The sequence below is a fragment of the Bos mutus genome, chromosome 7 (genome assembly GCF_027580195.1).
Source record: "Bos mutus isolate GX-2022 chromosome 7, NWIPB_WYAK_1.1, whole genome shotgun sequence".
Lineage (NCBI taxonomy): Eukaryota > Metazoa > Chordata > Mammalia > Artiodactyla > Bovidae > Bos > Bos mutus.
In genome coordinates, this window is record NC_091623.1 from 57,078,633 (window position 1) to 57,104,878 (window position 26,246).

The 26,246-nt window shown below is 50.3% G+C and overlaps 2 protein-coding genes across 7 annotated transcripts in view; one reads left to right on the plus strand and one right to left on the minus strand.

Annotated features, from left to right (window-relative positions):
• Window positions 1-16,824, plus strand: part of HNRNPM (heterogeneous nuclear ribonucleoprotein M) — a 40,015-nt gene extending 23,191 nt beyond the window's left edge. For 2 of the 6 annotated variants that reach the window (XM_005890715.3, XM_005890716.3), the window contains 8 exons: window positions 306-366; window positions 2,582-2,683; window positions 4,098-4,142; window positions 4,603-4,680; window positions 11,335-11,388; window positions 13,356-14,158; window positions 14,827-14,878; window positions 16,402-16,824. In XM_005890715.3, coding sequence (XP_005890777.1) covers window positions 306-366; window positions 2,582-2,683; window positions 4,098-4,142; window positions 4,603-4,680; window positions 11,335-11,388; window positions 13,356-14,158; window positions 14,827-14,878; window positions 16,402-16,565 — 1,359 coding nt within the window. In that variant the 3' untranslated portion in view covers window positions 16,566-16,824. Of the gene's footprint in view, window positions 1-305; window positions 367-2,581; window positions 2,684-4,097; window positions 4,143-4,602; window positions 4,681-11,334; window positions 11,389-13,355; window positions 14,159-14,826; window positions 14,879-16,319 lie in introns of all 6 variants that reach the window. The other 4 variants (XM_070373785.1, XM_070373783.1, XM_070373782.1 and 1 more) reach the window with 4 other exon arrangements.
• A 1,206-nt stretch (window positions 16,825-18,030) lies between these two features.
• On the minus strand, window positions 18,031-25,917 carry PRAM1 (PML-RARA regulated adaptor molecule 1). The gene is made up of 10 exons (XM_014476676.2): window positions 25,851-25,917; window positions 22,190-23,504; window positions 22,050-22,095; window positions 21,902-21,969; window positions 19,028-19,085; window positions 18,812-18,923; window positions 18,538-18,700; window positions 18,414-18,447; window positions 18,284-18,318; window positions 18,031-18,165 (listed from the first exon to the last, which is right to left on the minus strand). Exons 1-10 carry the CDS (start codon window positions 25,851-25,853, stop codon window positions 18,137-18,139), a joined length of 1,863 nt encoding a protein of 620 aa, XP_014332162.1. The 5' UTR covers window positions 25,854-25,917; the 3' UTR covers window positions 18,031-18,136.
• Window positions 25,918-26,246: the final 329 nt, after the last annotated feature.

Genomic DNA, 26,246 nt, shown 5'->3' on the forward strand with positions numbered 1-26,246 from the left:
AGTCAGAACACATGAAAAGTTGAGTGTGAGAGTCTTTCTCTTACTTTGTGTCCAGGTCCCATTCTTCCTCCACAGTGACGTGAACGTTTATTTTTTATCTTTCCCCCTTTGCATGAAAGATCGCAACTCTCCTGTATTCTTTTTTTTCCCCCATATTCTTTTATTTATACTTGGCATGTTCTTCCGTGGCATGGGTGTATCATCATGTCTCTGATCTGTCCTCTGTTGGTAGGAATTGTTTCCAGCTTTTGCTGATGCTGGCAGTGCTGCAGGGAATACTGAGATTTATTCACTTTCTCTTTCAGGATGAGAGGGCCTTACCAAAGGGAGATTTTTTCCCTCCTGAGCGTCCACAACAACTTCCCCGTAAGTGTCTCAATTATTATGGCTACGATTTTGAATTTAACATATTCTAACCAGAAAATTACAATTACATTTGAACTTGGGCTGTCAGTCTGCAGTTATCTAGACTGTTCTTGAGCAAAACATTCAAAAAGATTGGTTTCCTTATAAATTTTTTTGGGGTGAAAAATAAGCAGAGAGACAATAAAGGAAGGGTTGTTAGGATTACATTGCGGTGAGGCAGGCAGCCCAGGACACAGAAGGTGTAGCTGGGAAGAAACAAACTGCAAAAAAAAATGAAAGCCAGCTTGCACTTGGGTTCAGAAGAGATTGGTTATTACAATATGGCCTAGCAGTCCCACTCTTAGGTGTACACTACAAGAGAGCTGAAACCTTGTACCCACACAGAAACCTGTACACAGATATTCACGACTGCATGGTTTCAGCTGATGAATGGGTAAATAAAACATGGTAAATCTATACAGTGGACTATTAGTCAGCTGTAAAAAAGAAACAAAGTACTGGTAACATGCTACAGTATGGATGAATTTGATTCTGTCTATTGGAAATGTCTAGAATAAGCGAGTTCATAAGACAGGTGGATTGTGATTGCCAGGGCCTGGAGAAAGGGTGAAGTTTATGGTGTGTGAAGTATAACAGTCAGAATTTTTATATAGGGTTATTTGTGACATCCAGGTGAAAGTCCATCCTGGGGCAGGGAAGGCATAGGTGGGAAGAGCGGGTAATAGTGAAGTCATCCTGGGTGAGCCCACAGAAGGGCAGGGAGCCTGAGCACAGGGAGCAGTGGAGGGGAGGTTTGTGGTGGCCTGAGGGGCTGTGTGTCAGCAGTGCAGGCAGGGCTGGCCTGTGGGAGGCAGACTGAGGCTTGGGATAGGGCCAGACCAGCTGGTGTCTGTGAGAGAGGACTTTTCCTCACGTGAGGCTGTGGGGTTGAGGTGTTTGGAGGGCCGGCCAGGGCCACCTCCTGTCTGGAGCAGTGGCTCATGCCTAATGCTTAGCCATCAGAGGTTGAATTGAATGGGAGCCTAGACTAGCATACTAATTCTTGTTTGCAGTTTAGGATTATAGAAGCATAGTAGAGACAGATGTTTGAGGGGAAGTCCATGGTTTCACGAATATAAGATGGGTAATCTGTTGAAAGTTAGCATTATTTAGAGATGGACCCCATTTCCTTGTCATAATCTGTGTGGTCTCTTACGGTAATTACCAGGAACAGGGTGCTGGCTCTTGCTGATTTTGTGCCTAGAGGAGGAGGTGAGGGCTGCTTGGCCGCCAGACTGGCACCCTGGGCTCCAGGGAGCCCATTATCTGTGGCTTTTGGTTTCCCCAGAAAATCTCAGGTTGACTTCAGTGCTTTGGGAGTAAGTAACCTTGGTGAGCTCTTGCTGCTGTTTATGTGCGGTTTCAGAACACGGTTTTTATCAGATTAAAAATTGGAGAACTGTTGTTTTTTTGTTTTGTCAATGTTGTTTTTTTTTTTAAGTGAACTTTGTTCCTATTTTTAAAAATCTCACCTGGTCTTAGCCTCTAAGCCATAATCACCCAGAGCATTGGAAGTATCATACACTCTGAGGCCTCGTTGGCTGTTTTGAGATCGGCCTGTATTCTGTGGGTAGGGTGCAGTCCTTGGCTCAGGAAGCTTTCTGGGTACTAGATGGGTTCCTTGGATACACTAGCTTCATTACTCAAACCACCTGCAGCAGAGTCAGAGAATAGCCTAAGCCCAATGTGTTAATTGGCTGGTTTATCACATTGTTTTTTCCGGAGAAAAGTCCTTTGGGTCACCAGGTTGAGAAATGAGGGTTGGGCATATTTGTGCTGCTTTCTTTGTGAGGTCTCCAGTTGCCTTTTCTGATTAAACATTTCTCATTTCACTATTCAGGGAAACAAGTAGGTGCTCACAACTTGTCACTGTGTGGGTTGTTGTTCACAGATCTTCTCTGTAGTTCTCATGTGAACTGATTTTTAGTTGTGCTCGTTTTATATAGATCACACATTCTAGTCCCTGTTGTTTTAGGAGAGCTTATGCCTTTAAAGGGAGAGCTCCCAAATGCATCAGTGTTGAATCATGGATTAGGCCCTGGATTTGGTGGTGCAGATGGGCGGTGGGGCGAGTGTAACAGCTACTACACAGTAAACAAAGGGTCTTTTTAACTTTTAGGGTCAGGGCTTCCTAAGGAAGTAGAATCAATACTCTGACTTTCTCATTTCCTTTCAGATGGACTTGGTGGTATTGGCATGGGGTTAGGACCAGGAGGGCAGCCTATTGATGCCAACCATTTGAATAAAGGCATTGGAATGGGCAACCTGGGACCTGCAGGTGAGAAGTACAGTGTGCCTCTTGACTGGGGATTTCTGGGGAAGTTAAAGTTATCTTAATAATTTTTGGGATAATTGGACATTGAGTAGTTCAAGTGGAATGAGGCTCATATTGGGACAAAATTAATTCCTTCCTTATTTATCTTTGATGCATTTTAATTGGGCTTCCCTGGTGACTGAGACGGTAAAGAATCTGCCTGCAGTGCAGGAGGCATGGGTTCAATCCCTGGGTCGGGAAGATTCCTGGAGAAGGAAATGGCAGCCCACTCCAGTATTCTTGCCTAAAGAATTCCATGGACAGAGGAGCCTAGAGGGTCACAAGAAGTCAGACACGACTGAGCGACTAACTAACGTTTTGATTAAGGCAGTATTTTGCATTTTTACCAAGTGAATACTTTCGTGCTTTGCATTTTATCCTCACAAGTCCTTCTGAGCTGAGATACTCAGTTAAGCCTTTGGATAAGAGGAGGCAAGCCAGAGAGATGGTCTTGCTCAAGGTCACACTATCAGTTAGTGACAGAAATTCCTGATCTTGGGACCACCTCACTGCCACCATCTATCACCCAGATGCCTGTGGGCTGTCCCCTAGTGTTTACAGGGCTTCTTGAGGCAGGGGCATTGTCGGATGCAGAAAGACATGGAGGGCCTCGTCGCATGACTACATAGCTCTCCTAGGCCTGTTTAAGAAGAAAAGCAATAGCTAACGATTAAAGCTTTGACATGTAGAATGAACTTTAAACTTCACTTTTTGGTGTTTTTGTGCAATGAGGCATTCATATCATTTAAACATACTGTGTTTTTATGGCCTCAGACTTATGTCTTGCTTGCAGTTCTTTGAATTGCAAGATGGATACTCTCAACCCTGCTACCGTCAGTTCTGCTTTTCCTTTGTCTCCCTCCCAGATTAAGCTCTGGGGCTGAAGAAAGTGTTTCAGGTGGCTTTACTGATCTGAACACCACATCCCCTGACCTGACACTTCAGAGGAGAGTCTGGGGTTGAGGAGAGGGAAGCCTCAGTGTTTTTAGGAACTGCTCTTAGAGAATTTTACCTTTAAAGGAGATTTTAAAATGTACTTCTGTTCCCTGAAGTAAGCTTCTAAAAAGTGAATGTGCCCTACACTCTTCCTAAAACTTAACATTTCATGTCTAACTTGGTCATTTAGTGAAACTGTATGAACACTATCAAATTTTGAGTCACAGGATGATTATTTAGTTAAAGGCATAAGTTGCTTTCTTGGGATGTACTAGTTTGTCAGTTGAAATGGAAGAGCCCCTACCCCATTTTTTTTTCCCCCTTGACAAACTATATTTGGAGTCAGGGATATTTTTTGCTGTTTGGAATTTCTTGTGCTTTTTAAGTTCAAACATTACGGCTTTGACATAATTTTAGTTTGCATTGACTTTTTCTTTTTAAGGAATGGGAATGGAAGGCATAGGATTTGGAATAAATAAAATGGGAGGTAAGACAACTCAAATGAAGTATGAATGTAACTACTTTTAGGTATGGTTTCCCCTCTTTTCTTCCCTTTTGCTTTTCTCTTAAGCCCTGCATGAAATTTTCACTTGGGTTTCCAAACAGTTTAAGTCTAGAGATTACTTTTACCCATTGATCCTTCTATTGGGCGACTTGGCTTTTGGTTCTGGCTTTCTCACTGACTAGCTCTGTGACCTTGGGCAAGTCACTCCATCTCTCTGGGTCTCTCTTTGCTTGTCTGTTCATTGACTGGATTGGATCAGATCAGCCTTTTGAAGATAGTGATTTTTAAGTAAGGGCTCTAGCCTTTTTTCTCCAAAAGCCCTTAAGACTTGGTAAGTTTTTGGCAGCACATGCCCTAGGTGAAACTTGTGAAAACATTTTCTATTCCTGTTCACTTTGAGTCTTGTTAGGCTGCTGCTAAAATGTAAATATGTCTCTTTCAGGCATGGAAGGACCCTTTGGTGGTGGTATGGAAAACATGGGTCGATTTGGATCTGGGATGAACATGGGCAGAATAAACGGTAAGCTCTGTGTGCCTACCTACCCTTTCCTGTCTGTTGGCTCTAGGTGACCTTTAGGCAGCAGACTGATTTTTAATAAGTGATTTCACCCTCCCACTTTTGTGCTGAATCTGATAACTTTGAATTGCCTTAAATAGTTTGTATTCCAGAAGCTAGATTTAATGGTAGGCAAGTGTTCATTCTCTTAGTTACTAAACTCTTGAGGTTTTCTGTTTCAGATCTTCCCTGTAATTGTCCAATAAAACTTTAAAAACTTTAAAGCATTCCTGTGGCCTCCAGCACTTGTCTCCCCTAGAGTGCTGGACTGGGTGAGGCTTGATCATCTGCTCTGATGTCTGCAAATTGGGAGTGGATGCAGCATTTGTTTAATTTTGTATTTATATCATGTGAAATTTGGTGTACTACTGTTTAAATCTTACAGGCCTCCCATCTTAATAACTGAGACATAGTTATGTCAAGTATAATGATAAAACTGTTATTTCATTTAGTTCTTGTAAGAACCATATGATGTGTAGGTACTGTTATCCCCATTTCATTGGAAATTGAGGCCCAGAGTGACTTGCCTAAGGTCACATGGCTAGTAATGATGGAATGTGGACCCAGGCTGTCTGACTCCAGAGCTTGGCTCTTAATCTGAGATCCTGCCTTTTAGAATTGTCTCCAACATAGACACCACTCCCTCCCACCCTATCCTTCCCCCAAATAGGGCTATAGAGGGCCATGAAGATCTTGCTGCTTTTGAGAGTCTTTCTGAAATCCTCTGTGACCCACAGCTGTGGGAATGCTGCTGTTTTACTAACTTTTGTGGAATGAGAAGTTATTAAGAATTTGGGGCTGGAGGGTTTTTTTTTTTTTTTTTTAAACTTTTAAAATTGAAGTATAGTTGATTTACAATGTTTTGTTAATTTCTGCTATACAGCAAAGTAACTCAGTTATTATACACGTAAGGATTTCGGTTTAAATGTTTCTTTGCTGGTCTGTGTAACATACCATGTGAAGACTGTATAGAGCAAGTAAGAACCTTACTAGGATAGATAGTAACTATCAAACTGGAAAGACAGATTCCTGTTGAATAAGCTGCCCTTCTTCTTCATGGAGTACCTTGTTCTAGATGATGATAAAAAGATTTAGGAAGAATAATAAGAAATGAAGGAACAGAGGTTTGTGTTTCCAGTGTACTTTCAGGCTTGTCTTTAGCTCATGTGTGCATGGGATTTTTAATAAAAAGTAAGAATTGGAGAAGTCTGGCTTGATGAAGTATTTGCTCAGAGCAGATGAACCATTAAAAAGGAGATTTGGGTTGTTGCTCTGAGGAGTGGAGTGATATGATTTAGAAGTTGATGGAAATGAGGGTGGGCCTATGCTGAGCCATGGGGACTAAGTCTTGGGAAACCTGGCCAATGGAATTCAGCAGTTACACTTGTGAGCCTGGTGATTCAAGGTTCCAAGTGCTGAGTGTCTTGAAGAGCCATAGTGGAGGATGTGTTGTTGCTCTTGTGTTCTTGGATGTTCCCAGATCCAGACTCGGAGTCGTCCTCCTCCATCCTCTGCAGCAGAGAGTTGGAGGTTTCCTGCATTGGAGCTCTTTTGAGATTTGAGTTGAATTGGCTTCAGAGCCCTTGGGCGCTGGGTCCAAGGAAGGTTTCAGTCACTGGAGAAGTTAATAAAGATGTGTCAGATTTAACTCTTAATGTTTAGTTGATGATCATGATGCATTCCATTATGGTCACGGGTGCTGACATTAGACTGTTAGAGATCAGATTCTCAGGGCCAGTCAACCAGCCAGTGAGGGTCAAATCTTAGGATACATACAAACATTTTTTTATGGGAAGGTCATTACATATCAAGCAGTGATTGGTTTGATGCAGTATTTGACAGTGAAACTTCTTTCTCTGACTCTTGCTCTCCTTTTTGTGTTGGGGAGAGTACCTTGGAGTTTGTATAGTGCTCCCTGTGCTTGGGAAGATAAGTTCTGAGGCCTTTGCCAACACGTTAATGCCTGCATATGATTTCTTTGTTGGGGGATGTTGCCTTCTTCATGGGCTTATGATAAGGATTAAAGGTGCACGGCAGAGCTCCCATCCGTTACCACTCTGGGATTTCTGTTCTGCCTACCATACACAGGCTTGCTTGAGTTAGATGTATTTCTAGCAGATAGCGAGCCACCAACCTGTGACGCTCAGTGGGGTGGATTCAAATTGTGACTGAAGTCCACTGCTGTTATCTGCTGTATCTTATTAATTCATAATGCTGGCCTGCTTCCATGTTTATAAATATGTAATGCATTCATTTGCTTCATTGAAAGTATAGGGGCTCCAGCTGCATTTTTGATAATTGTGCAATAGAAAGCATCCATTATATAGCACCTGTACACCTCATGTTTCTCAGGAGCAAATTAATAAACCAGATTTTCCAAGGACCTTTCAATATGGAAAGGAGACAGTGTGATGCACACTCTGTCTTGCTTTAGAGGAATGTACAAGGGAAGAAGTAGTGAATGACAGGAATCCTGAAAGGGTTTCTCAAACAGGTGACAGCAGTGGCAGGGCTTTTCCTGCACAGGAGCTAAGACCTTTGTTTCTAGAAGACGTTGTGAAAAAATAATAAGTATTCCTGCAGTCAGTGTAGAAGAATGAAGTTCCCAAACCCCATTATATAGATCAAACTGCTCCAGTTATTGGAAGAGCAGTTGTGTTGTCTGTCCACAGGTGTCTTTCTGTTCTTGTGCTGGTGACTGGACCGTGGACTTCTGTGTTGGATTTAGGTTCCAGCCTTTGCCTCCCTCTTTATGGAACATATGACATCGGTCAGTTTCTCAGTCATTGAGCCTCACTTTGGGGCCAGTAGTGGTGGAGGGTGATGCAGGTGTGCAGGCTGGTTATGAGGAGTCCATGAAATCATAGCACATGTAAAGGCCCTGGGCTGGGCAAGCATGAGGGGGTGCCCCAGAGCGGGTAGCTGCTGCTGCTGCTGTGTGTAACCTGGGCAGGCTCTCCTGTAGTCTTCCCACGCCAGCTACTGCGGGAGTGGGTGCTCCGTGCACTCTCTGTGTGATTGTGATGTAAGCGGAAGTTACATCTCAGTGGACTGAAGGTAGGGTATTTTCAGGGATTCATTTGTGGTGACTTGCTTTTTTAAGGAATAGAGGATGAATACTGGTTTCCTGTAGAAAACTAAACGTGCTGACTTGCTGGTAGTTGTGTATCTATAGTTTTGGGGTTTAATGTCTAAAACATAATGGCATTCCTGGAAAGGCCGAGGGTAATGTTTTTCTCCACAGAGATGGAGCGTGGCAGGGGTGGAGGATTTGAGAGAGACTTTGCCAGAAAGCAGATGGGAATGTCTCGAAGCTTTGGAGAGCCCCTTGGCAGAGGAATGGGTAAGAAGGCCCCATGGACCCCATGTGGGCAGGGTCAACCCTCCAGGGGTGCAGGCTCACCCTGATATTGGGAGGTTCTTAGGCAAGTCAGCTATTTTTCTGAAGGCTTTTAAAAAATTGTATGTTTTCTAGACCTGATACAAACTTTTGGTCCTTGAATTTTTTATTGATAGCAGCAGCAGCACTATTATTGTTTTAGTCTTTTCAAATGGCTGCTTTTTTCACATTGGTATAAGGTGTTTTCTTGCTGCAGAGTTAAGACTGCTGTATTTATGTGAGGTTGTGGCTCTCTAGTCATGGGGAAGATTGTCAAGGCTCAGCGGGGGTGTGAGTCTCCTTAGTCCAGTGGCCTGTAGGGTTCCAGTTGAATGAGGGTGTGCTTGCTCTTGCATGTGAAAGAGCTCTTGGTGAACCAGGGAAGTTTCCTAATGTTGGAAGACTTTGAGTACTGGGTCCATCTAAATGTAGTTTTGGTTAGTTTGTAGAGCAGTGTATTCTTTACTTTTCCATAGTTGGTTTCCCCTGTTTTGAGCTTAGATGTTTCTAAGAATTTGTCAGCCTAATTCTTCTCTGTTAATTAGCGTGGAACAAGGAGATTGGCTATTCATGGGCTCTAGAGTTTGTTTCTCTCAGGAGATTTAGAACGTGGATAACTCCCCCCCGCCACACACATGCCCCCTTTCCCCATCTTCACTGGCACATCATCCTGAGCAGATAGGCGGCTGCTAGGTCCTAGCCTCAGAGTGCTCAGCCTCTGTCTCTGTGGGACACCTTGGGCTATGTGTGAGAATTGTAAGCTTTTTATGTCTAGTTTGTGTGAGCTGAGCTGTATTCTTAGAATTTATGAAGGCCCTAGAAAATTTGTCATCAGTGAGACAGGGTTCAACATTCTGCAGCTTATCTCCAGGAACCCAGTCTTCTGTGTTTACGTCATGAAAATCAGGAATTATTAAGAACTGTTTCTTTCAGAGTAGCCGGTTGAACTTTGGTTCATTTACCCCCCTGACCGTGGTTAGGAAAGTTGAGTGACTTTTCTTGTATCGACATTGACTGGTAGTCAAGATTTTTTTCCTGGCTTGCTTGTTATGACTGTTGCTTTATTCTAGATTGAGCTTTAGAATTTGGGGGTAAGTGATTAGGTCAGTTACAAGTTTCTTGTTGCCATAACTGTCTTTGTTTTTGTGTCTTGGAATGGTGGGATATTAAAAAAATTAGTTATTGTCGTTTGACTGCAAATACTAATTTGTAGATGAGAACAAAATGGCACATGACTTTGCTCCCTCAGGCACTTTCTCCTCCTCTTGAGCCTTGATCCTTTGTTGCTCTGGGTACCTCTCAGCTCTGACGAGGCTGTCAGCTTTGCCCCAGGTCCTGTGGTGGCCCAGGAAGGAGGTGGCCTGCTGAGGTCCTCTTGTGTGGTGCCAGGAAACTTGTCCTCTCCCGACCTGAATACAGAATGGCCACTGCCGGCCTCGGTCTCTCCTGCTCCTCTGGGCCTTCTCTCTGATTGAGACCGCATCCTGTTTGTCCTGAGCCTTCCCACAGTGGCCATAGCAACAGTAAAGAGCTTTTGTTCTCTTGCTTCTTAGGATCAGACCCAAGTTAGCAAAACGGTCTTTGTAACAAAGCAAATTTTGAAGTCAGGTTTTCAGAGGAGTTGCCTGGGTGGTTTTTCAGATTCAGTTTCTGGCCTTGTATTCCTGTGTGGCTTATTCGACAGGTCATTTTGGTGTGCCATTCGGTGTCCCTTCCTGTCAAGGCAGTAGATCTCTACCTCTCTGTACGGACAGCTGTACTTTGTACTGCAGGGACGTAGATGGATCCTTGACCTTGAAGAGTGTGCTGTCACCTAGGAGTAATGCTAAGAGTGGCTCAGGGCAGCGCCACAGGTCAACTCGGAGAAGTGACCTAATTGAGGGAGCCGTGGAGATGCTGGCTCCTGGGCTCTTGGCAACCATGTGAGCACCACACAAAGGCTCTTGTTTTCTCTGTGTTAGGATTTATAAAAGCACCACTCTAGTTGACTGGTAGAAGTGGTGGGGGTGCAGGAAGATGATGCAGTAACTGCAGGGCACGCTGGAGGGCTGGGTTTCAGCATGGTAGAAGGGTCCATGCCCATAGAGAGGGCTGACAGAGTCAGTTGCAGAGGCTTGGAGGTGTTGGTCTACCTTGGATGGGAAGAACAGATTAAAATTGAGAGTCAGAGCAGAGAGGCCTGTGAATGCCCTTTGTGAAAATAATTTGGTCTTTCTCTTCAAATCAGCAGTGGGCCGACTGCGAAGTCTTTTGCAGGGAATGGTTTGATCCATGTGATATTATAGGAACTAAACCACAGGCCTGGGCATACAGAGCAGGCTCCCAGGCGTCATGCAAGAGTAAGCCCTGGTCTTGCTTGCAGGTGGGAGGTCTGCTTCTTGGTGTACCTTCCCGCCCCCTTCCTTTAGCAGGTAATTGTAACACTTAAAACAGCTGCAGGGCGAGGGTTCAGTCTCCTCGTCACAATATGAGATGTGTTGTATGGCTGTTGTCCATGTTGCTTAGTACTCTTCAAGACCAGTGAGAGGGTGGGGACAGGTCTCTCTTACATAATGAAAGACCCAGAAGAAACTGAAACGCTAACACTAGCTTAAAATAGGTTTTTCTGAACCGCCAGCAAGCAAGCAGCAGTATTGCTGTTTTGGACAGCTGAGCATATTGGGGTTTGTTCTCCTGCGGTGGCGTCCGTCATTTGGTCACCATCACATGTAGCTCCCTCCACGCAGGGCTGGTGGGCTCAGTTGGCTACCGCCTTGCCTGGCCTGGCTTGTGGACTGGGACGAACTTCCAGCACTGCACAAGGTTACTGCTGGTTTTTATGGTTTGGGCTCTCAGTGTAGCTACAGCAGTTTGTTGAAGAGTACCTGTGAGGGGTTGACTGGAAATGGGCGGGTGAGTGCGCTCTTCAGTCTGCGAGTCCTGAGGGTCTGGACCGGCTTTAGAAAACTGGGCTGCTGGCCCCCCGTTCCTGCTGTGACTTACCGAGTTCAGCTCACGGGTGCCTCTTTCCAGAGGCCCTCCCGAGCAGGCCTGGGCCTGGAGCTCCATGGGCCCTGCCATCTGACCCGTCGTCAGGACTCTTGCAGCTTCCCAGTAAAATGACCTTGTCTGTGTGTGTGTTTCTCAACCCCTCCCCCTTTCCTTTTTTAATTAGTAGTAGTCCTGCTCTGGAATCTGTGATAAATTTCTATTTCCATAGAGGAATTTGGCTAATTTTTTTTTCTTCCTGATTTCCTTAGAAATCCTAAGTAATGCCCTGAAGAGAGGAGAGATCATTGCAAAGCAGGGAGGAGGTAGGAAACGCTTAGTTTTGATGTTTTGATGTTTAGAATAGGCTTGTGTTACTGGGGGTAGTAGAGTGTAGTGCTGAAAGCACGGGCTCAAAAATAGACTGCCTGGGGTGGGAAACCAGCTCTGCCTTCTCTTAGCTGTGTGACACTTGGCAAGTTACTGAACTTCTCTGTTTTTCATGCTGTAAAATGGGGCTATCATGGTACCTACCTCATAGGGTTGGTCTGTAAAGGAAATGAGTTAATGTGTACACTTTTGCCATTGTCAGAATGTCCATGTGATTTGGGGACTTACTTGTTTCTAGTGTAAAATTGCAAATTGCTAAAAGTAAATATCTTAACCTGATTATAAAAGTGTACACCACCTAATCATAACAAATGGACTGTATACATGTACTCAAATTCAGAAAATTATGAAGAACGTAAATACCTGAAATCTCACTGCCCAGTGATGAATGCTATAAATATTTTGAAATACATTCTTGCATTAGTACACCTTTTTTGACGGGTACCTAAAACTAAATGTAGTTATTTCAGAAAAGGGGGGAAAAAAGTTTTTGTTTTTGTTTTTCTTATGGCTCTGAGCATCTTGGCATGTCCTTGCTAACTCCACTTGCTGGAGTTACTCTGTGGTGGGCCGATTCTAGAATTCCATGTGGGTACTGTTTCTTCCTAGTTCTCTGCTGCTCTTGGCATCTAAAGTGTCACACTCATTTTTGATAATCATCTGGGTATGCTATCCAACCTCTCTAGACTTGTTAACATTTTTATAGTTTCTGAGATATTTTGGCTCTGAAAGTTTAATATACTTAAAATTATGTTTATATTTTGCCACTTGGTATGTTGTTACTCAGAGAAGAAAAGAGTCACCAAGAAGTGGCATGACTTGTGCAAGGTCATGGGCTTGGTCAGTTAGAGAATCAAAGAATCTCCTCTTCTTGATTTGCATCCTGGCCTTGGCTACTTGATTCAGTAGTGGCAGGCTGGGTGCTCAGCTGCTCATTTTTCAGAGGCCGGTGGTGGTGGTGGTGGTGGTGGTGGTGAAACTTGAATGAGAGGAACCCTTGGGCTTTGCATGTGGAAAAACTTGGTGGGCGGTGCCTTGGTGATGGAGCAGACCCTCCTCTCTAAAACTGCAGGTATCTCAGGGTCCCTGTGCCCTGCTGACCTGCCGTAGTTCAGTGTCCAGCTGAACCAGGAACCATGGCAGTGAGGGACTGATCCCAGGCCACTTCCAGAATCTTCTCTGCAGTGCCATCGGCTTTTTCTTTCAAAGCTGGCAGAGTTACACATGGCACAGTCAGGTGACGGTTTCCCTGACAGACATAGTGAGGTTCATTGGAAGTGGCTGGCTGTGTTCATTCATAGATAAGGGTCTGTATTAGTGTTGATTTTGGTTTTATTTGTCTCTTCCTGATCACTTGGCTGTGTAATAACTTCTGTATGCTGTGGAGGTGCTAAGGACATGCAGCCAAACTGGTTACCAGCAGGGGATTGTAGAGGACAGGTTGGGGGATGATAGAGCTTGTGAGCAATCCTAATTGTCACTATTTATATTCCATGTAAGCTGGTTGGGTGACCAGCTGAGTGTGGGGCTTCTGTCCCCCACCCCTATAAATGTCTTTTTGGGGGGGCACTGCAGAGTTCTCAAGAATTGATGTCTGTTGCTCACAAAGCTTGTCCCAAGTATCAGCACCCTCAAAGTGATGTGAAGGACATTGTTGATAAAAGTCCTCGGGTGGGTTTTCCCCCCTTTTAAATTTTTCTGTGGAAATTAACTGTGGCACCGAAGTAGGAAGAATGATGTACTCACTACCCAGCTTTTGAGGGTTATCTATGATAAATTATTGCTGAACCATGGTTGAGCTTGTAAACTGCCCAGGCCTCTGCACCCAGGGAGCCCTCCAGGCACAATGTGCACACAGGTCCTCAAGCCCCTGATATACACCTGTTCTGTGTCTCCGTTTTAGGTGGAGGCGGAGGCAGTGTCCCTGGAATTGAGAGGATGGGCCCTGGCATTGACCGCATCGGGGGGGCCGGCATGGAACGCATGGGCGCAGGCCTGGGCCACGGCATGGATCGTGTGGGCTCCGAGATTGAGCGCATGGGCCTGGTCATGGACCGCATGGGCTCCGTCGAGCGCATGGGCTCTGGCATCGAGCGCATGGGCCCCCTGGGCCTCGACCACATGGCCTCCAGCATCGAGCGCATGGGCCAGACCATGGAGCGCATCGGCTCTGGCGTGGAGCGCATGGGTGCCGGCATGGGCTTTGGCCTCGAGCGAATGGCCGCACCCATTGACCGTGTGGGCCAGACCATCGAGCGCATGGGCTCTGGTGTGGAGCGCATGGGCCCTGCCATCGAGCGCATGGGCCTGGGCATGGAGCGCATGGTGCCCGCAGGCATGGGGGCAGGCCTGGAGCGCATGGGCCCCGTGATGGATCGCATGGCCACCGGCCTGGAGCGCATGGGCGCCAACAACCTGGAGCGCATGGGCCTGGAGCGTATGGGCGCCAACAGTCTCGAGCGTATGGGCCTGGAGCGCATGGGCGCCAACAGCCTAGAGCGTATGGGTCCTGCCATGGGCCCGGCCCTGGGCGCTGGCATTGAGCGCATGGGCCTGGCCATGGGTGGCGGTGGCGGTGCCAGCTTTGACCGTGCCATCGAGATGGAGCGTGGCAACTTTGGAGGAAGTTTCGCGGGTTCCTTTGGTGGAGCTGGAGGCCATGCCCCTGGGGTGGCCAGGAAGGCCTGCCAGATATTTGTGAGAAATGTAAGTGGCTCTTCAGGAACATCTCGGCCCCTGTGCACATGGGGAAGAGGGAGGCAGAGGTCAGCAGGACCAAGGGTGGCAGGTTGCAGTGAGAGGGGATGGCCTCAGAAGGAGAGCTTAGCATGCAAGGCCACCTTGCCTTTGTCCCCAAGGTTTGGTGTCGGTAGAATGAGGTGGGAACATGAGAGCTTACGACACTTGTGCAGCAGAAATAGTGGGTTTTGTGAAATCCTGGGCTTCTCTGACTACTAGGTAGAGAAGACTGTGATCTGGAGAACTTGAGGGTTTTTTTTTTTTTTTAACTCTCAGCTTGATGAGCTGCTAAATACCTGGCATGACAATTCAGAGTGGGGAGAAGGCTATATCTGAATTACCTTCACCAGATGGACCACTTTTAGCCACTGTGCTGTGGTTCTGTGGGCTGTTGACTACGGGCAGCTGTGCGTCCTGTTCCCTGTGTGAAGTTGCCGCAGATAACAGGGAATGAACTTGCTGTGCTAGTTTAGGACCTCACCCAGACAGACTTGTTTTCTGCTGATCACCGCAGTGTGAAGGTCAGCCAGTATCTGTGTGTAATGAGAGGTTTTAAAGGCATCCTGAGACATTTTAGGTTTCTGCATTAGGATTTGGTTGCATCACTCACCAGTTCCCCCTTTCTCCACTCTCAGCTCCCGTTTGATTTTACATGGAAGATGCTAAAAGACAAGTTCAACGAATGCGGTAAGTGTTTGAGAGCGGCTTCCTAAATGCTTCCTTGTGTTGTGGCTTGTGTCAAGGCTCCCATCCTTGTCTTGTAGACACCTTCCATGACTCTATAGAGGACGGATGGGACTTGCCATTTTTCTGCCTGTGCAAATGCTCAGGCCGATTGTTGAGTTTCCTGTTATGTGTCAGACACTTCTTCACCCCTGTTCTCATTTCATCTTTGCTGTGTGCCTTTTCCGGTTTTTGAAAAGAGGTGGGCATTGTCCTCATTGTACAGAGTCAGGCAAAGTCACTTTGCCAAGATCACATGGCTTCTAAGTGACAAAGCTCAGTAAAATAAGTACATCTGAGACAAGGGTGCCTTCCACAACCGCACCATGGGTTTGTGTCTCAAAGAGCACTCACCCAGCAGGCACGGATGAGGATTCCCGGGCTCAGGGCAGGTGTTAGTTTGTGTGCAGTGTGGTTTCCTGGCAAACCAGGCAGCCACTCTGGATGGCTTGCTTTGTGGCCAAAAGGAAGTTCTGTTGTCTCTGGGTGAGGCACTGCCCCTCACCCCCACCACTTTTGTTCTTTGAACCATGGCAAGTTGGGAGCCCCAGCCTTAAGCCAGAGGCCTGGCTGACTCTGGATCAAGGCTTCCTCAGTGTTTTCTCATTTCCTTTTGCCGCAGTAACTCAGATTTCACCAATGTTGCAGCCTCTCCTGGTTCTTCTCTTGGGTCAGTTATTGAGCCATAGCCTGCCTTCTTGCCCTGTTCTTGCCCTCTCTCCCTACTCCTTAGTTCACAGATTGTAGTAGAAAAGTCAAGTGGATCATGCCACTTCCCCTCCCAGGCCTGGAGGTGTCTGTCCCTCTGTTGGCAAGAGAAATCCAAAACTACAAGCCCTGTACCACTTAGTGTCTGCCCAAGCTGTTTTAGAACTTGCCTGTGAGAAGCCCTCCAGGGCTTGACCTTCTCTTAAGCAGAGTTCATGGCCCTAGTGCTGTGCAGGCCAGCCCCGCTACACTTGTGTTCTTGGCCCTGCGTTTCTGTAGCTCTTCCCTTGTATTGTTTTCCACAGTGCTTGACACATAACCAGGATGCTTAACCAGAGCTTGAAGGAATAACCTGCTTGTTAATGATTACAAAGCTTGTATTTGGACAGTACAGAAGTGTCCATGGTATTGGCGATGGCCTTGTAAACACGGAGGAGCAGTGTATTAAAAGTGAAGCCTCTGTAAAATTTGCCTATAAAGTTGGCTTCACACAGCGTATTTTTTTAAATAACTCTTGAGCATGAAGGTGTACTTTCAGGACTGCTTATCATGAGTCAGATTGTTGTCCCGTGGGCAGAAGAATGGCAGTGTGGTGGAGGGCCATGGTAGCCGGGTTCCAGCCGCTGTGTTCTGAGTATTCTTGCGTCAGGCGCAAGGGCCGCTCTCCCTTTTGACTCTGTCAACCGAAATCCAACAGGTGATCTGGACTGAGTGGAGCCCAGACTGAGCTCTGGGTTTGCCTGATGAGTTGTGGTCTCTTCTTCCCTCCCTGTGCCCAGGCCACGTGCTGTATGCTGACATCAAGATGGAGAATGGGAAGTCCAAGGGGTGCGGTGTGGTTAAGTTTGAGTCGCCAGAGGTGGCTGAGAGAGCCTGCCGGATGATGAATGGGATGAAGCTGAGTGGCCGAGAGATTGATGTTCGAATCGATAGAAATGCTTAAGCAGTTGCCTTTTTTAAACATCGATACCAGACCTCTGAATTTGTATTTTTTCTTGTTAACCATTTTAATTTGTTGGCTGGATGTATAAAGATGTTTAAAAAATTCAGTTGCTTTTTGGGGTAATTTGAATTACTTTTTTAATGACTGGGGTTCCATTTGACTGTTTGCATTGAGATTGCAATGTGCGCAATTTTTTTTGTAGTTGTGGCATCTTGTTGACATCGAATATGACTTTGATAATAAATACCAGTTCCTGAAAGCTGCTTGCTTCTGTGTGTGTGTTGTGGGGTAACCACCTGAGGTTGAGGAACCAAAGCCACTCAGTCTCCTTTCTGCCCTTGGAGCTGTGTGGACCCTTGAGGTGAGAGGCCACTGCCCTCAGCCTCTTGAGAAAAATCTCTTTATGGAAACCGAGTCCTGAGTGGGCCTGAGTCTCCAGTGCCAGTGGTGGTGTACTTGGCTGTCACAACCAGCCTGTCTCCCCAGTGCAGTGATTCTATGGGGCACAGATACTGCAAGGGGCCCACTTCCAGACTTTGTCCCAGTCTGCCCCAGCTGCTGAAAGGAGCATTTGTTTCTGTCAGTCCTGGAGGGTGGGTGGTCCTGTCAAGGTGCTGGCAGATCCAGGGCCTGGTGAGGGCCTTGTCCTAGTGCATGGATGACACTTTCTAGCTGTAACCTCACATGGCAGGAGTCGTCGAGGGAACTTTCTCAGATATTTAAAACAATATTTTATTTGGCTGTGCCATGTGGCTTGTGGGTCTTCAGTTCTCCAAACAGGATGGGGACTGAACCCAGGCCCTTGGCCATGGAAGTGCATTGTCCTAACCACTGGACAACCAGGGAAGTCCCCAGACCTCTTTCATAGGGCACAAATCCCATCCACGAGGACTCTGCCTCTGGACCTCATGCTTTCTTGTGCCGTCACCTAGAGGGGTAGGTTTTCAATTTAGGAATTTGTTTTTGACAGCCAGAACACAAACTTCAGTCCATAGCAGCTTTTCTTTGCTAAAACAGACCAAGAAGAGTGTAGGTTTCTGAGCATGTTCTGCCCTGTCAGAGGTTTCGGCTGAACTTGATACTGTACTTGGTCAGAACTGGGTCACATTCTCTCCACAATGTGACTGACTTGGGCTATTGCCCGTGAGGAGCTGCAGCAGCTGCTTGTCGTGCTGGACGTGGAGGGCCCCCAAGCATCTCCCTCTGCTCGCTGACCGCAGCTGACCTGGTGCCATCAGAGGGTCCCTCAGCTCAGCTTCCAAGAGTGGCCCCCTCCCTTGCCACCTTCCCCTGCCCTCCTTTTTCCCTTCTGGCCTTTATCCTTGAGGGGTGAGGAGACCTGGACCTCACAGATTTCCCCCCAGTATTTGATCATGGCTCCACTGTGTGTGGTCATTAGCAGGGAAAGAAAAGACAAGACACAGGAGTCACTTTAAAAGAGGGACTTTATGTGGTCTGTGGACGTGGCCAGACAGGAGCCCAGGCAACCGCTGGGGTCCAGAGCTCCTGATTAGCAGGTGACTGGACTGGTGGGCTGTCCATTCATCCCCACACCTGCAGCCTTACTGTCCCTAGGGCAATGGTTGGCTGTCCAAAGGATCTGCCAAGAAAGGTGACTTTCAGTGACCCTTTCCCTGTGAGCAGGTAGCCAGCAGCCCCTGGAGGAGTAGCAGAGGACCTCGCCCCACCCGTCCCATCCACCCAGAGCATCTACATACCCCAGGCAGCGACGTCATCGTACACCTCCGTTTCCCTGGTGGAGAGCACAGTTGGGTCGGTCAGGGTCACCCTGCCCTATTGTCACACCCCCACCCCCACCCCCTGTCCCCAGTCAGCGCTGGCACTCACAAGGGCAGTAGAGCTGTTCTAGGCACATAGCCATCTGTGAAGAGAGCAGGGTGGGTGGGTGAGGTCTCCTCCCTCCTTGGGCGGCCTGCCTTCCCAGGCTGCCCTCCACTGGTGACTCACTCACACTTGCCCTTGGTGTCCCGGCACAGCATCTCCTCCTTGCTGGTGAACTCAATCACCTCCAGGATCTCCCCACGCCGGATCCCTAGGTGCTTGCCACCCCCACGGCGAGTCTTGGCATTGGGGTCGATCATCATCCTCGTCTGAACCACAATCTCTCCCTCAAACTGGGGAGGGGGACACAAGAGCTGCCGCTTGCCCTGCTGCCCTCAGAACCCCGTGTGGGGCGGTGGCCACCTGGGGCCGAGCCCAGCCCTCCCAGGACTCTTCATTCACACCTTGAACTTCTTCCGAAACTCCCGCTCAGCTTTCTCTGCCTTCCGGAGCTGCTTCAGGGACTTCAGGTCCGTGGGCGGCACCTGCGGTGGCTGGAGGGGCACCTTCTCCTTCCTGAGCACCCGCCCCCCCAAGGAATTAGGTGCTTATGCTTCTCAGGGACCCCCTTTTACTGTTCTCCCCAGCTCAGCCCAGCCCTGCCCACCTCCCTCTGGTACCTGAGCTCTGGGTTTTGAGGTGGCCTCCACGGGTACTGCTGAGCCGACAACGCTTCATCTGGGACAGTCAGAGTGCCGAGTTAGGGCAGGGCCATTGAGTGTGGGCCTCTGGCTCTGGTGGCCTGATGTTCCCTGGTCAGTTTTCAGGACTTGGGTCTCCTCCTCACCCTCAGCTGCCCAGGCCTCTCATAGTAGATTCCCTTCCATTTTCCTAACTCCTGCCACAGGCCAGGCACGGCAGAAACCGTTAACCATTTCTTTCAACTTTCTTTTCTTTAAAAAATGTATTTGGCTGCTCTGGGTCTTAGTTGCAGTATGTGGGATCTAATTGCCTGTCCAGGGATCGAACCCATGCCCCCTGCGTTGGGAATGTGAAGTCTTAGCCGCTGAACCAACAGGGAAGTCCCTTCTTTCAACTTTCTTGATGGCTGTCATCCCAAGTTGCCTGCTGAGGAGGTAGCAAGGGCTGGAGAGGTAAGGCAGCCTGCCCAAGGCCACCAAGCCATTAAATGGTAGAGGCAGGGCTCCTCTGTCAGCTTTTGAGGCAGTTTCACCCTTCCCTCCTACAGCACGTAGGTTTTGGGAATTCTAATGAGGCATGGGTCAAAAAAGAAGGCCAAGAAAAGTGTTTCCTCAAAGCAAACAAAGCCTGCCTCTGAGAAGGGGCTGTGTCTGGCTGGGGTTCTTGCTTGGTCTGGCTGATGAGGAGACTGGACTGGAAGGAGTCACCCAGGTGGCAGCCCACTCACTACCTGGCAGATGACCAGCTTTTTAGGTGAGGGCACTGCTGGCCAAGGGTCTGCTTACAGTGAGAGCCTCATGAACACTGGGTGAGTGAAGGATCTAGAACCTGTAGCCCCCAGCTCTTCTTGCAGTCCTCTCTGAACGATTTGAAGTGCCGCCCTGGGCATACCAGACCACGCTGGGGTGGGGAGGGGGCTGCATATCTGCATGGTGCACTCTTCCCTCCCCAGACACTTTTTGCCTCCAGCCTCAGCCTGGTACTGAAGTGACAGTCACACCCAGAGGCCACCCGGGCTGGAGATTGTCACCCAGCTGGAAGCAGTACTGACTTCATCCCAGGGCTCCTATACACCTCCCGCAACCTAAGCGCACACAGCCCTGGGTGCAGCCGAGCAGGGCAGACCCTGGCGCCCTATAGCCCCGGCACCCTGGGCAGTGAGATCCTGAGCAGGCTGCCCTCAGCTCCTGACCCTTGAGGAGCTCCCTGTCTGTGCAGCGAGCTGCCACTGCTCCGAGTGAGGCAGAGAGTGTGAGGGAGGCACCCAGAGTCCCTCAGGTCAGGGATAAACGAAAGGGGCAGAGCAGCCTTTGGGACAGTCTGCACTGCTGTGAGCACCCACCCCCACCCCTCGAGAGGGAGAGATCTGGGCAAGCGTGTGGTACTGGGTCAGAGTCTTGGAGAATGACCGGCACAGGATGGGGGACAGTGAGCTAAGCTAAGGATGTGTCTGGTCTACTTGGGGTTGGGGAAACAGAAAAGGGTGGGCTCATGCCTGCAGAGTTGCTGGAGGTGGCGCATTCAGAGGTCCACATCCCCAGGAGTGGCAGCCCCCTCCAGACCCAAGCCACAGAGCCTCACTAGAGCGGAAGCAAGAGGGGCCCTGTCAGGAAGCTCTGTGCTCACAGAGGTGTTGCAAGCAGCCCCTGGGGAAAGCAAGCCCAGGAGAAGTAGCAGGGCCCAGGAAGGAGTCAAGCCATAGAGGCAGCAGGCTTTGGGGGCTGGGCTGGTGAGGAGGGGCAGCAGCTGGGGACCCCTCGGGTACCTCTGACAAGAGGTTGCCTGGCAGGAGGCCCTCCAGAGATAAGGGCAGGAAGCAGCCTGGGGGCAGAGGCTCCCATGTGCTGGCTGTGAGCTGGGGCAAGTCATGTCTCAAGCGTCCACTTGTGTAAAATGGGGGTGGGGGGCACAGTGCACATCCATTAAGTGCTGGTGGGGAGATGGGGTGCATTTCTCATGTGAGGTCGGTGAATGCCTCTTCCCTGAGCTGGACCTGCCTGGCCTTCCTCCTGCTCTCCAGGAGCGGAGGCATGGAAAACGAGACAAAAGGGGCCTTGGACACCCAGAGCACATGGATCTGGAGGGTCGGCCATATCCTGGCTCCAGCCCTCTCCTTCTTGAGTTCAGGCCCAAGCCCTTCCCCTCAGGCACCTCCAGTGCTGTGGATCTCCTGACACCTCTTCCTTACTCAGGGTCACCTCCACTTGACACCCAGGTGCAGGCTCAACATTTAAGCCTCATCCCTATCCTGAGTTTGCTTGCTATCATCCCTGGTGATACACCATTACATCCTTGCCGGTTTTGGGTTTTGTTTTTTTTTTGGCCACGCTGCTTGCAGGATCTTATTCCTGGAACAGGGATGAAACCTGTGCCCCCCGTGTTGGGAGTTCAGGGTCTTAACCACTAGACCAGGGAAATGCCCCTCTATGGGATTCTTCCCCTGTTCTACATGTCTACGGCCACCACCCTGGGACACAACCCTTGGCTTGGCCGCACCGTGGTCAGGCTGCTGGCCTCTGGCTGTCCTTCCTGTTCCTCCACCAGGAGCTGCCATGACCTCTCTGACCCCTTTCTCTCTTTTTTTCTCCCCTAGCTATACTCCAGTGTTCTAGCCTGGAGAATCCCACGGATGGGGGAGCCTGGTGGGCTGCCGTCTATGGGGTCGCATAGAGTCGGACACGACTGACGTGACTTAGCAGCAGCAGCAGCAGCTCTGCTTTCAATCCCTCAGGCATATGGGTTGTCATGGGGCCTGGTACTAGCAACATGGACAGAATAGGCCCCTGTGATGACTGTTCCCCCTCCTCGGATGCTTCAGCAGACTGGTCTGGCTGAGTGTCCCGCTCTGTCACCTCTGCTCCTGGGGCCGGGTCCAGAGTGGTCTGTGGGCTCGACATCATCGTACACCTCGTCTGGGTCCCTGCAGGGATACCTGACGTGAGTGAGGGCCTGTTTCAGCCCCGTGACCCATGCCTGTGCTCCCTGACTCCCCATGCTCACTGTGGGATTAAGTAGAGGCCAGCAGAAGAGGAGGTCCTGGGCAGAGCTGCGGAGAGATGAGATGGGAGGTGGGGACGTGGGTAGGCCAGGGAGCATCGACCTGCCTGCCCCTGCTTTCTACCTGGGCCATCCACACCCACCTGTGTCTGCTGCTGCAGCTCTCCGGAAGCTCTGGATGTCCCTGGGGCCTGGGGGCAGTGGGGGCTTGGCTGGGGGAGGGCCCAGGCTGCTGGCCGGGGGTAGAGGCCTCCGCCGGGGCAGGTGACCAGGTCTGAGACCCAGCCTGGAGCCAGCACTCCGAGCGAGGGCTCCTGATCTCTGCTGCCGTGCCCCAAACCCTGGGCTGAGCGGGACCCGGGGGTTGGAGCCCGCTACAGCAGAGGGCAGCGAGCTCTCTGAAAAGGAGCCAGGGAGCAGGGGCTTTCTTGGGAGGTTCCTGGGAAGAGAACCGGGCTCCGGCTGGGAGAGCTTGCGGGGGGGTCCCCGAGACTCGGGCTGCAGAAACTTTGAGGGGAACACGCTGAACTCGGGCTCCGAGGATGTCCTCGAGAGGCTGGTGGGCTCGGGCTGCGGGGGCTTCTTGGAGAGCACCTTGAACTCACACTGGCGTGGCTTCTTGGGAACCACACTGACCTCCGGCTCCGAGGATGTCCTGGTGAGGTCACCAAACTCAGGTGGCAGGGGTTTCTTGGGGAGGTCATTCAGCTGAGGCCGGGCGATCTTTCTGGGAAATGTACTGAAGTCGGGCTGTGAGGAGTGGGGGTGGGGCTCACCAGATTCGGGCTTTGAAAGGGGCACTGGAGGGACCTCACTGGACTCGGGCTGCAGCAGGGGCTTCTTAGGGAGGCCACCAACCTGAGGCTGCAGGGGCTTTCTGGGGAGCTCACAGAACTCAGGCTGTGGGAGCTTCTTGGGAAGAGTACTGAAGTTAGGCTCTGAGGAGTGGGGATGGGGCTCACTGAATTCGGGCTTTAAGAGGGGCACTGGAGGGATCTCACTGGACTCGGGCTGCGGCAGGGGCTTCTTAGGGAGGCCACCGACTTGAGGCTGTGGGGGCTTTCTGGGGAGCCCACAGAACTCAGGCTGCGGGGGCTTCTTATGAGGAGTACTGAACTTGGGCTCCACGGGGGGCCTGGGGGTGTTGCTGAGCTCAGGCTGCTGCGGGGGCTTCTGAGAGGGGGCCTCAGGGACCTCGGGCTTTCTGGGGAGCGGCGTGGCCTCGGGCTGCAGGAACTTCTTGGAGAGTTCACTGAACTCAAGTTTGGGAGGCTTTTTGGGCAGGTCAGTGAACTCAGGCTGTGGGGGCTTCTTGGGGTGCTCGCCTAGCTCTGGCTGTGGGAACTTTTTGAGGAGTTTCTGGAACTCAGGCTTCGGGGGCTTTTTGGGGAGGTCACCAGTCTCCGGCTGAGAGGCCTGGAACTTTGCTTGAAGGCTCCGGAAGTCCTGATGACTCCCCTAGGGGACACAGGCAGGCAAGGGACTCATACACATGGGGGCCATGGAGAGACGGACGTGGGGACAAGCAGACCGACCACAGACACACACCCTTGTCGTCCTCCTCCCGGCCTTCTGCTGTTGACTCTCTTCTCTTGACCAGACTCCCATGTTTTTGTCTCCAGCCTCCCCGTGAGAGTGCCAGGCTCTCTTCCTGAACTACCACACACCCTCTGACCTCATCACTTAAGCCCGGAATGTGCACCCAACCTCACCCCACTCTGGACCCACGCTCCTGGGGTCCCCTGTGGCCTTCTGCTCCCATACCTGCCCCCACCCGAACTCTGTAGAGCATCCTCAAGCTCCTCCTCCCCTCCTGCATGTCCCTAGGCCTTTCTTTTCTTATTTCAAAATGTATCTGGAGGGACTTCCCTGGCAGTCAGGTGGCTAAGTCTCCTAGCTCCTGTTTGGGGAAGTAGATCCCACATGCCACAATGAAGAGTTTATGTGCCTCAACTGAAGATTCCGCGTGCCACCACTAAGAGCCCGTGCAGCCAAAAGCAAGAAATGTATATTAGTATATCTGGAACTGAACAACTTCGGACCACCTGCACCCCTGTCCTGGAATCCACCCAGGGGAGGCGGCCTCCCCTGCAACAGCATTACTGTAAGAGGCTCCTCCTTGTTTCTCCTGCCCCCGACGCCCCACACCCCCATTCCGGGTCAGTGCACCCGCAGCAGCCAGAGGAGGCCTGAGTCTGTCTGCACTGAATCTGGGTGTGCTCTGTCACTTCCCCACAGTAAAAGCTCCAGAGCTCACGAACCCCCTGAACGGCACGCCTGACCTCCCCCTGCTGCCGCCTCCCTGGCCTCCCTCTCCTGCTTGGCTCCTGCCGCCTGGCCTGCCTGGGCCACACTTCCCACTGCACGTTCTCTCCTCTTCCGGGTTTCTACTCCTTTATTCCATGTGGTAGAGGCCTTTTTTCCCAGAACACCCTGATTTAAAAAAAAAAAAAGGATCCCCCTAGGACTCTGATCCCCCCAACCTGCCTGATTTTTCTCTTAGTGCCTACCACTCTATATCATCCTATTTATTTTTACTTATTTTTTTTTTTTTACTACTTATTGGCATGCCACGTAGCATGTGCTACTATATATTCCTAGTTCCCCAACTAGGCATTGAACCAGTGCCCCTTGCATTGGAAGCAAGGAGTCGTAACCGCTACACTGCCACCCAGTACTGTTTTTTAAATGTCTTGACTATTTAGGGTTTGTGTGTTGTGTGTGTCAACTCCCTCCCCCGCTGCCCCTGAACGTGACACGAGGGCAGCAGCGCTGCTGTCTTCCCAGTGCCTCGCACTCAGTAAGATGCTCAGTAACTATTTGTTGAAATAAAGAATCTACTAGGGACTTCCCTTGTGGCTCGGTGGTTGAGACTTTATGCTTCCAATGCAGGAGGTGCGTTGATCCCTGGTTGGGGAACTAAGATCCCACATATTGCCGTGTGGCACGGCAAAAAAAAAAAAAAAATCTATCTATCTATCTATATATATATACTGGACACTGAGACAAACAGCATATACTCTGCCACATCCAGTCTGATGTGGTGCACCAGCCCTGGCACATGAAGTCCATCCCGGATCCCGTCTCGACAGGACCTACACCCTCGGTCACAGACACAGGAGACACACAAGTAGGCCAGGGCTGCTCTGACTGACAAATGACCCCAGAAGTGGCCCTGCCACAGGCCCCTGGGCCTGGCTTCACCTGGGGTCTAGGAGATTGGGGAGGGGAAGGGTAGGACCTCACTCATCTGCCCTGTCTGAGCTTCACTCTCCCCTGACCCAGAGAACAAGGAAGGGTGGCAGTTCCTGCCTAGGGCCTGAGATACCTCTGAAAGCACCCCCCACCAGCTGGGCTGGGATAGGCTCCCAGGTGACCCAGGGGGCCGGAGAAGTCAGGTCAGCAGGTCAGGGCCTGGAGGACTGCTGGGGTGGGCGGGGTGGGAAGCAGGTATATGACCTACTTTGTCACCCACAGGAAGTCCCTGCCACTCACCCTGGCTGCCTGTTACCCGGTGGCTGTTCATGCTGACCTTGGGGGAGGGGAGTCACCCCAGCAGGCCCACCTGTTCCCCTTCTGGTCACAGCCTCAGCCCATTGCCGCCCCTCGGAGCCTGAGCTGTCCCAGAAGTGGATTCCGGCTGCTTCTTACCTCTGGGCATTTGTGGCGGTCTTTCTCATGTCCCCAACAGCTTTCCTGCCCTTCTGCCGCCCCGCTTTGGAATATGCCCCTCTGGTTTCCACCCGTGGCATCCCTCACCTCCAGCCAGTGTGGGGCTCTCCCAAGCCCTGGAGACTCACTCACCATGGCTGCAGGAGGGCGATGGACCACAAGGCGAGTGGGACCCAGGCCAGGACCGCTGCCTTCAGGAAGTGACTGTGGCTTCTGCTCCACGGGGTGGGGTCTGCTGGCCAGGCGGGGAGGGGAGGGGAGGAAGGGGCAGAGGCGGGGACAGCCCCAGCCTGGTCTCAGATCCTGTCAGTGCTTCTTGAATTCCTGTCCTGCCCTGCAAGCTTTGGGCATCCTGTTAGCAGAATCCCTCCCAACAGTCACTCATTTCTAGATTCCGCTGCCCTCTCACTGCCACCCCAGTCCTGCCGTGTGCTGGCCTCCGAACTCCAGGGAGGACTTGTGCCAGGCCAGGAGGGCCTCCTGCCAACAGAGGCAGGCCAAGGCCACCTCCAGCCAGGGCCTCCGTGC

Coding starts and splice junctions, on each gene's coding strand:
- PRAM1 (XM_014476676.2), bottom strand. Junction 19,086..21,901: donor ACCCGGCCCCAGGAGCAGAG/GTGACAGAGCGG, acceptor TGACTGTCCCAG/ATGAAGCGTTGTCGGCTCAG. Junction 18,924..19,027: donor CCTCAAAACCCAGAGCTCAG/GTACCAGAGGGA, acceptor GCGGGTGCTCAG/GAAGGAGAAGGTGCCCCTCC.